This window comes from Chenopodium quinoa, unplaced genomic scaffold (genome assembly GCF_001683475.1).
Source record: "Chenopodium quinoa cultivar QQ74 unplaced genomic scaffold, ASM168347v1, whole genome shotgun sequence".
NCBI lineage: Eukaryota > Viridiplantae > Streptophyta > Magnoliopsida > Caryophyllales > Amaranthaceae > Chenopodium > Chenopodium quinoa.
In genome coordinates, this window is record NW_018742738.1 from 6,136,699 (window position 1) to 6,147,543 (window position 10,845).

At 37.4% G+C, this 10,845-nt stretch overlaps 1 protein-coding gene across 3 annotated transcripts; it reads right to left on the reverse strand.

Moving 5' to 3' along the window:
• Nucleotides 1–4,878: 4,878 nt before the first annotated feature.
• LOC110724165 lies at nt 4,879–10,526 on the reverse strand. 3 transcript variants are annotated; one of them, XM_021903561.1, is made up of 3 exons: nt 10,026–10,526; nt 5,633–8,746; nt 4,879–5,331 (listed from the first exon to the last, which is right to left on the reverse strand). In XM_021903561.1, the coding sequence occupies exons 2-3, from the start codon at nt 7,217–7,219 to the stop codon at nt 5,212–5,214; spliced, it is 1,707 nt and encodes a 568-aa protein (XP_021759253.1). In that variant the 5' UTR covers nt 7,220–8,746; nt 10,026–10,526; the 3' UTR covers nt 4,879–5,211. The 3 variants fall into 3 exon arrangements, with proteins under 3 accessions (XP_021759253.1, XP_021759252.1, XP_021759255.1); XM_021903563.1 differs by lacking the exon at nt 4,879–5,331 and having other exon boundaries at nt 7,320–7,490; nt 7,596–8,746; XM_021903560.1 differs by having other exon boundaries at nt 4,879–8,746.
• Nucleotides 10,527–10,845: the final 319 nt, after the last annotated feature.

Sequence of the window (10,845 nt, forward strand, 5' to 3'; positions counted from 1 at the left end):
TCGATGAAGTGGCCATAATTGAGGAGGTGGTACGACTGTCGCATTTCTACCAAAAATAAACCTAACTAAAACCTCCTAAAATGTAGTAGGGTAAGCTAGGGTCGATCCCACAGAGAATTGGATTATACAAATTATTACTTGTGTAAGTTAGAAACCCCCATTTTGAACAAATAATGATATGATCTAATAAATAAGCTACTAGCTAAATAACAAATAAAATACGGGGAAATAAACTAATAAAAATTGGAATACGATAAGATCAAGAATTATGAAATAGGGAATCGGGAGATGTATTATAACATTGGAGTATCAAATATTGCTCATCGAATTATACGAATTATGTTTATATCTTAATGTTAACTAATGAACACAAACAAGCATTCAACACTTCCCTTATTTGCAAATACACTAAACGAGCTCTCAGAATATCGTCTAACTAACTAATAATCTAGAACAAGCTCTCTAGACTCGATTAATTAGCCGCATTAATAACAAGGAAGTAGTTAACTTAGGCCACAAATCTCACAAGCTCGGACTTGTGCAACTGAAATGGTTGATAATCTTAGGTATTACGACAAGTTTTAGTCACCAATCAAACACCTAATCACTACTAATGGTATTAACTAGGACAATTACGGATCAAAAGTTAATACTCTAGCGATTAAACTAGCAAATTACACTAAAGATGGTCGGTCTAAAATATAATCCTACTAGTTCATAATAGGAAAAATTAGAAATAATAATCCCAACTTTCATCAATTTTTCTACAATAATCCCAACTTTGGATTATTCTGGAATAATCCAAACTTTGGGGGTTCCTTTTTTCTAGCCTGACATATTAAGAATTAGAATCATAACAATGACAATTATATCACTCATATGACTAAAATGAAAGAAAATAATAATTGAGATTGAACAACTTCGTAGATCATCCAACAAATAATCAAATTGCAATTATTATAAATCACCTAATCTAACAAAGAATTGAAACAATAAAAACAAAAGTAACTTAGCAAATTCTACTACTTTATCCAACGAATTATCATTAAATGAAGCTATACATGCAAAGCTATAAGCTACTAACTAAATAAAGAGTACCAATTATTAGAGTTGAACTTTGGGGAATCAACCATGAGCAATGAGCAGATTCATAAATTGCTTCTTCCTTCCTCTGCTAGCTTCAGTTTTTTTCCCCCGATATCACTCTACCCCAATTCAGATATATACTTCCAATTTATAGTCAACCTAGCCTCCAAATCATCCCCCCAAAAAATATGAACTGAATTCCCCAAAGAGCTCCTCTAACAGAAAGATAAGAGGCGTTTGATTGATCTTAGCTGCTCCGAATATTTCGCTCCAATAATTATCTGATTTCATCCTTTTCTTCTCTTGCTTGATAATTTGATACCCGCGAAAATCGGTGGAAGTTTTACTTTGTGAACCCGCAAGAAAGAGAGATGTTCATGAGCTACCCTTCCTCTTTTGTTCTAGCTAGTAAGCAACTGATATACTACAAGGCCCACTTGGCTATTTGCAATATAACATTATTGGGTTAACACATAAGTGAGTTGATCGGGCTTGTGACCTTTGCGTCGTTTATTCCGAGCGGCAATAAAATATTACTTTGATAACGTAATCTTCCTTCCTACAAACAAATAAATCAAATAGTAGTAACTCGTGTCTCGGGAAGAAAAATTACTTAATAAACATTTAAATTAGTAAAAGTCAATATAAAAACAAGAGTCTAATAAATAAAATAATGTACTTTTATTTCCTTATCAAACTCCCCCAAGCTTATAATTTTGCTTGCCCTCAAGCAAAGACATGAAATTACAAAGGAGCTAGACTCTTGATATATTAATATGCAACCTGACATGTTCCAATCAGGCCACTTTGCTCAATAACAGCTTCAAGTCAAGTATATATGCAGGTAGAAAATTAATTTAAAGAATTTATAAACCAAGATACCAACTCTTAAACAATCACAGCCTAGTTTCCATCAACAAGGTAGCAGAATAACTCAAAAGATCATCAGGTTATGATCCAAAGATGAAATGAGGCCTAGGTAAAGTGCGGTTTGAAGAGTATATATGAGTGTGATGGTAGAGTAAGAATAGTAGAGCAGCAATCATCATCATGTATACAAAATAAAATCCCACAACCTTTGAATCTTTTTTTTTTTTTTTTTTTTTTTTTTTTTTTTTTTTAACGTTTCATGACTCTTAATGCCATGTATCTGTCAAGTAACCCATGTAACGAGCTTTCAACCAGTGACTCCCGGGTCCAGTTGGCCCAAGGCACTAGGTTTTAAGATACCCCAACGGATTTACTAACTCGAGTTACTCAATCAAGACACATAAACATCACACATACATATATAGGCTCAACTTTCTTTCTTTCTTTTCTTTCTTTTTTTTTTAGCCCATACATTGTTACATAGAACCTTCAATATGAAACTTTTTGAATAAAACAACAATCAAATCAATATAACAACCATAATCTTCTTCACACTACATATGCTCTACTAATTTCAGAGAATGGCAAATTTCAAATTTCAGACAATGACTCATAAGGGTAATCAGAAAAATAGGCTAATAATTCTCAGATCGGGATTTTTAATGGATCATGTCATTGGTAAGCTCCTTGGCTTATGGGGTGCAAATACCTTATTGCCTCAATCATTTCTTTCTTATTACAACACCACCATATTGACTTCCATCAGGCTGGTGACTGTGAAAAGAAATTAGTTTTTCAAAAAAAAAAAAAATTATTTTTCTGCATACATACAAGTCTATAAACCAAAGTTAAGCATTGTAGAGTGGCTATGGATCATATATGTAAAGCACTGTTCAAAAATAAATTGTTAGACTCAATTCCATACCAAGAGACAGAACAAGAAACAGACCTGAATGCACTCCCCCCAAGCTTAATTCACACATTGCCCTCAATGTGTGACTTAAAGAATATAAGAACAGGATGAATAAAGGAGAGAAATAGACAGAGAAAAGGAAACGAGCTCACCGGATGAAGTTGGCAAACTGTGTATTCTCTCGTGGCATCCCCCAAGCTTGGACCTGCTCACAATTTCTTGCTGCAAACATTTTCGGATATGGCAGGTCTTGTTTCAGGTTAGTTGTGACTCCAACAGTAGTTGGTGTTCCAGCCAATCTCTCTGTCCTGCAACAACGGACACCAAATCAAAGCAGAATTAGTTTCCAGAATATACAGGGCTTAAAAATAAGAGCTGATGAAATTTCCGAGCTGTTTTTTTTTTATTATTATTTTTTTTTTTATAAAAAAAAATTGAAAATAAACCGACGAGAAAACAAAATTTAAAATAAACTATCACAAAAATTCCTAAATTTAGGCTGCCTCCCAAGAGGGCTCTATTTATCGTCATTAGCTCGACGTCTTTCAAGCATACTAGTCTTCATAATTTGGAGCTTCTAGCTCCAATACTTCAATGTTTTGGACTTGATGACCCTCATAGTATGGCTTGAGTCGATGACCATTCACCTTGAATTCCTTCCCCGTGTCTTCACTATGAATCTCCACCGCACCATGGTCATACACCTTGGTAACAACAAACGGCCCCACCCATCGAGAACGGAGTTTACCAGGAAAAAGTTTGAGCCGAGAATGGTACAAGAGAACTTTCTGTCCCACTGTAAATGTCTTTCTTGTGATGTGCTCATCATGGAATGCCTTAGTTTTCTCCTTATAAATTCTCGTGTTCTCAAAAGCATCATTTCGGATTTCCTCTAGCTCTTGCAACTGAAGTTTCCTTTGCTCACCGGCTGCATCCATCTCCATATTGCATTGTTTCACGGCCCAAAAGGCTTTGTGTTCCAATTCTACTGGAAGATGACAAGGTTTGCCGAACACTAGCCTGTAAGGAGACATCCCAATTGGCGTCTTATAAGCTGTTCTATACGCCCACAAAGCATCGTTAAGGCGGAGGCTCCAATCTTTCCTGTTTGGATTCACAGTTTTCTCGAGAATGAACTTGATTTCCCGATTGGAAACCTCTGCCTGTCCATTTGTTTGTGGGTGATACGCAGTGGAAACTCGGTGAAACACATTATACTTCTTTAAGAGAGCTCCGACTGTTTTGTTGTAGAAGTGTGTCCCCTTGTCATTGATGATGGCCCTTGGAAATCCGTATCTAGCAAAGATATTTGATTTCAAAAATTCTACAACAACTTTAGAATCATCAGTACGGGTGGCTATAGCTTCCACCCATTTCGAAACATAGTCTAGGCTAGCAAAATATATTGAAAACCAAAAGAAGAGGGGAAGGGTCCCATGAAATCCATACCCAAACGTCAAAAATTTCACATATTAAAATGGGAGTTTGGGGCATTTCATTCCTAGGACCTAATGTACCTGTCCTTTGACATTTGTCACAAGCCTTACAGATTTCATATGCATCTTTGAAAATTGAAGAAACCACTCTCTAAAACCTAGCGTGCGGTCCTTTTAGGTCCGAAATGTCCACCACAAGCATAAGAATGGCAAAAAGTTAGTATAGAAAGAAATTCAGAATCAGGTACACACCTTCTGATCAGTTGATCAGTACAAAATTTCCAGAGATATGGGTCATCCCATATGTAGTATTTTGCTGTGCTTCGCATCCGATCTTTTTGCGCTTTACTGTAGCTGACTGGAAACTTCCCGGATACAAGAAAATTCACCAAATCAGCATACCACGGAGTTCCTGAGATCAAAGCATGAAGTTGCTCGTCGGGGAACTCTTCATTAATTGGAGCTTTACCTTCATCAGCTACAACAATTAACAATTAACCTGCTCAAATGATCAGCAACACTATTTTCAGAACCTTTTTTATCTTTTATTTCAATATTAAATTACTGAAGCAATAAAATCCAACGTATTAGCCTAGGTTTGGATACATCCTTTGACCATAAATATTTCAGCGCTGCATGATCTGTAAACACAACAATTTTAGTACCCGATAAATAAGACCTGAATTTGTCTAAAGCAAAAACTACAGCTAAAAGTTCTTTCTCAGTTGTAGTATAATTAACTTGAGCCGCATCCAAAGTCTTCGAAACATAGTAGATGGCATGGGGAACTTTTCCAACTCGCTGCCCTAACACTGCACCCACGGCATAATTAGAACATCGCACATCAGCTCGAACGGAAGCTCCCAATTAGGAGGTTGTAGAAAAGGGCAGTGACCAACTTGTCTTTTAGCTTATCAAATGCGTGCTTACAGGTCTCATCAAAGTGGAACTCCACGTCCTTTTGGAGTAGTCTGCATAGTGGTTGTGCAATCTTTGAAAAGCCTTCAATAAACCTTCGATAGAAACCTGCATGGCCAAGAAAAGAACTAACTTCCCGCACAGAGGCGGGGTAAGGCAGAGAAGAAATAAGGTCTATTTTAGCTTTATCGACTTTTATTCCTTCAGAAGACACAATATGGCCTAAAACTATACCTTGTTGAACCATGAAATGACATTTTTCAGAATTAAGCACAAGGTTAGTTTCAAGACAACGTTTAAGAACTAAAGTGAGATATTCTAAGCAATTATCAAAAGAATCTCCATGTACAGTGAAATCATCCATGAAAACTTCTATAAAATTTTCAAGATAATCTGAAAAGATGCTTACCATACATCTCTGAAAAGTCGCTGGAGCATTGCACAATCCAAATGGCATACGACGATACGCAAATGTGCCATACGGGCATGTGAACGTCGTTTTTTCTTGATCCTCCGGAGCTATAGGAACCTGCACATAACCTGAATATCCGTCAAGAAAACAGTAATAAGCATGACCAGCAAGACGTTCTACCATTTGATCAATAAAGGGTAAGGGAAAATGATCTTTTCGAGTCATAGAATTAAGTTTCCTGTAATCAACACAAACTCTCCACCCATTTTGCACTCGGGTGGGAACCATTTCTCCCTTATCATTCTCCACCACTGTGACTCCTGACTTTTTTGGGACCACTTGCAAGGGACTGACCCAAGGGCTATCTGATATAGGGTATATCACCCCCACTTCGAGAAGCTTTAGTACTTCTTTCTTCACCACTTCCATCATAGGTGGATTAAGTCGTCGTTGCACTTGTCTCACGGGTTTAGCTCCCTCTTCTAATAAGATTCTATGTTGGCACATAGAGGGGCTATACCCTTTAATATCTGCAACTGTCCACCCTAAGGCTGTTTTGTGCTCCTTGAGAACTTGCACCAGCTTTTGCTCTTGAGTTGGAGTTAGATTACTCGCAATTATGACTGGAAGCGTGTCATTCTCTCCCAAAAATGCATACTTCAAGTGGTCAGGCAAAGGTTTTAACTCCACTTCAGGTGGTTGTACAACAGAAGGTAAAAGTCTGTTAGATGTGACAGGCAATTTCATAAATTTATCTGCATACCTTCCTTGCTTATTTGGAAGCACTTCCAAGGAGGAGAAAGCTTCCTTGACATCATTTTTGAGCTCAAAATGTTCCTGCAGGTTAGTGTATTGCTCTTTTTCCATAGATTCAGTCAAAACAACATCTAATGCATCATGACCAGAGAGAAAAAATACTTGCTCAGTTAATGCATCAATGACATCTATACTAGAAACAGATTCACAATCAGAGGGGTATCTCATGGCATCAAATAAATTAAACCGGATAACCTCCCCATCAAATTCCATAGTCAAAATCCCACTATGAACATCAATCTTGGTTCTAGATGTTTTTAGAAAAGGTCTCCCTAATAAGATTGGTGTTGCATTAGAAGATTCATCATTTGGCATATCTAACACATAAAAATCAGCAGGAAACACAAGTTCATTTACTTGTACTAAGACATCCTCAATCACTCCTAAAGGATAAGTATTAGAACGGTCAGCAAGTTGAATAATCACACGAGTATCTTGTAAAGGTCCTAAGTTCAGAGCTTTATAAATAGATAAAGGCATCACATTAATAGAAGCTCCTAAGTCTAACATGCACCTCTCATATCTCGTGTTACCTATTCTACAAGGTATAGTAAAAATACCTGGATCCTTGCACTTGGGAAGAATTTTCCTCTGTAAGACAGCAGATACGTTCTCACTTACACTGACCTTTTCATCTCCATTCAATTTCCGCTTGTTAGTGCATAAATCCTTCAGAAACTTTGCATAACGCGGCACTTGTCTAATGGCTTCCAGTAAAGGTATGTTCACCTCTACCTTGCGAAATACATATAGCACCTGCTTTTCCATCTCTTTCTTCTTATCCTTAGAAGTTAACCTGCTAGGGAAAGGAACAGAAGAAGAAAAATGGTTAGTTTTGGATGAAACAACATCACTTACCTTAGAGGGCTGCTCATTTTTTTCTGGAACAACAGTCTCCTGTTCCTCTTCGTGTTCTGCTAGCACTTCACTCTTGCTTTTTTCTGGAACCTCTAGCGCTTGCCACTTCTAAGTGATATGGCGCTTGCATTCTCCTTCGGATTTCTCTCTGGTTGGCTAGGCAACTTGTTAGAATTCTGAGCTGGAGTTTTCCCACTGTGTTAGCTAACTGAGAAACTTGGTTCTCCAAGTTCTTTAGTCCACTTCTTGTTTCTTGCAGAAAATTCAAAGTGTTGTCAGCCATTACCTTCACGACTTCTTCTAGAGACATGCTACCAGATTTTGGCTGGGAAACTTGCTGATTTTGAGGTCGCGGCTGATATTGCGGTTGTGGATGAAAACCAGGTGGAGGATTAGGTACTTGTTGTTGCTGGAAAGCTGGTTGTCTGAGGTTGGAGTTGCCTGCTTGCTGCTGAACATTGCCATATCTCAGGTTTGGATGATCTCTCCACCCCGGATTATAAGTCCGAGAGAACGGATCATAACGCCTTTGCTGCCCCTGACCACCACCAATAGAATTCACTTGTTCCTCTTGCATAGTAGGGCACATATCAGTTGGGTGTCCTGCTATCGAACATATGCCACAAACTTTTTCTTGCCCTTTTTCAATCATCACTCGCTCCACTAAAGAAGTGAGTTTGGCTAATTGTTGCTCGAAGTTAGAACTCACTACTTCATTAACTTGACGTATAGAACTGGACTTAATATTTCGACCTCCACGGTACTGAGAGTTTGCTGCCATATTTGCTATCAGTGTCTTTGCCTCTGCGGCTGCGGGTGTCTTATCAACCAATGCTCCGCCACTTGCAGCATCAATTAGGTTCCGATCCGATTCCGTGAGCCCTTCATAAAAGTATTGCACTAACAACTGCTCACTGATCTGATGGTTAGGACAGCTGTCACATAGCTTTTTGAACCGCTCCCAATACTCATGAAGTGTCTCTGCATCTTCTTGTCGAATCCCACATATTTCTGTGATGGTTCCTGCAGGCAGTCCGAACAGCCACTCCTTGGCAGCATCAGTCAAGGCAAAAGGAAAGGCCTTTAACTTGAGCTGATCAAGGGTTACACCAGCAGGTTTCATCCCCGAACATGCTATGTGAAATTCCTTCAAAAACCTGTTCGCCTCATTCATGTAAACTGAACCCAAGGAACTAGTATTGCGGAAACCTGAAAATGTGGGTAATGCTCTGATCAGTCCAGGCTTGATCTCACATTCTTCCCCGCCATCTAATATGCACAGCAAATTAGGATCAAATGTAGGAACAGCGAGCTGCTTTAAGGTACGGTCAGCCATCTCAAAATTTTCTTCAGTTTCCTCCTCCGAAGATGAACTCTCACTTAGAGGCAACGGAATCTGACGAGCTTGATCCAGTATTTGAGCACGAGTCCTTTTAGCTACAAAAGACGTAGAAAAAGGATTAATTATAAGTCCCTGGTTCCTTGCTGCAAATTCCCTTAATCTTTGATTCTTCAAATATCTGTCACACATAAACACACAAGGAACTAGATGACAAGTTAATAAGGAAAGTTAGCAAAAACACAAGTATTAATGTAATAAAATGCCAAGTCCCCGGCAACGGCGCCAAAATTTGGTACGACTGTCGCGTGTCTACCAAAAATAAACCTAACTAAAACCTCCAAAAATGTAGTAGGGTAATCTAGGGTCGATCCCACAGAGAATTGGATTATCAAATCATTACTTGTGTAAGTTAGAAACCCCTGTTTTGAACAAATAATGATATGATCTAATAAATAAGCTACTAGCTAGATAACAAATAAAATACGGGGAAATAAACTAATAAAAATTGGAATACGATAAAATCAAGAATAATGAAATAGGGAATCGGGAGATGTATTATAACATTGGAGTATCAAATATTGCTCATCGAATTATACGAATTATGTTTATATCTTAATGTTAACCAATGAACACAAACAAGCATTCAACACTTCCCTTATTTGCAAATACACCAAACGAGCTCTCGGAATATCGTCTAACTAACTAATAATCTAGAACAAGCTCTCTAGACTCGATTAATTAGCCGCATTAATAACAAGGAAGTAGTTAACTTAGGCCACAAATCTCACAAGCTCGGACTTGTGCCACTCAAGTGGTTGATAATCTTAGGTATTACGACAAGTTTTAGTCACCAATCAAACACCTAATCACTACTAATGGTATTAACTAGGACAATTACGGATCAAAAGTTAATACTCTAGCGATTAAACTAGCAAATTACACTAAAGATGGCCGGTCAAAAATATAATCCTACTAGTTCATAATAATCAAACGGATTATCAAAGCAATTAAGATATAAGCATAATACCCAATAATTACAACAAATCTATTCTCACAATCTAATAATCCAATGCACAATATATCTCCCTACCCACTAATAATCTAGCCTGACATATTAAGAATTAGAATCATAACAATGACAATTATATCACTCATATGACTAAAAAGAAAGAAAATAATAATTGAGATTGAACAACTTCGTAGATCATCCAACAAATAATCAAATTGCAATTATTATAAATCACCTAATCTAACAAAGAATTGAAACAATAAAAACAAAAGTAACTTAGCAAATTCTACTACTTTATCCAACGAATTATCATTAACTGAAGCCATACATGCAAAGCTATAAGCTACTAACTAAATAAAGAGTACCAATTATTAGAGTTGAACTTTGGGGAATCAACCATGAGCAATGAGCAGATTCATAAATTGCTTCTTCCTTCCTCTGCTAGCTTCAATTTTTTTCCCCCGATATCACTCTACCCCAATTCAGATATATACTTCCATTTTATAGTCAACCTAGCCTCCAAATCATCCCCCCAAAAAATATGAACTGAATTCCCTAAAGAGCTCCTCTAACATAAAGATAAGAGGCGTTTGATTGATCTTAGCTGCTCCGAATATTTCGCTCCAATAATTATCTGATTTCATCCTTTTCTTCTCTTGCTTGATAATTTGATACCCGCGAAAATCGGTAGAGGTTTTACTTTGTGAACCCGCAAGAAAGAGATGTTCATGAGCTACCCTTCCTCTTTTGTTCTAGCTAGTAAGCAACTGATATACTCCAAGGCCCACTTGGCTATTTGCAATATAACATTATTGGGTTAACACATAAGTTAGTTGATCGGGCTTGTGACCTTTGCGTCGTTTATTCCGAGCCGCAATAAAATATTACTTTGATTACGTAATCTTCCAAATAGTAGTAACTCGTGTCTCGGAAAGAAAAATTACTTAATAAACATTTAAATTAGTAAAAGTCAATATAAAAACAAGAGTCTAATAAATAAAATAATGTACTTTTATGACCTTATCATGAGGATGAAAGTCTTTTCTTAGATAATACCAAGGAAGACTCGTCAAGTCTAAAGGGGATGTTTGAAAACTGCAAGATGTTGTTGCCATGCTCTTGAATGTGGTAGAAGGACTAGCAAATCGGGTGATGGTTATCGAACAAAATTCTCGCCAAGGATTT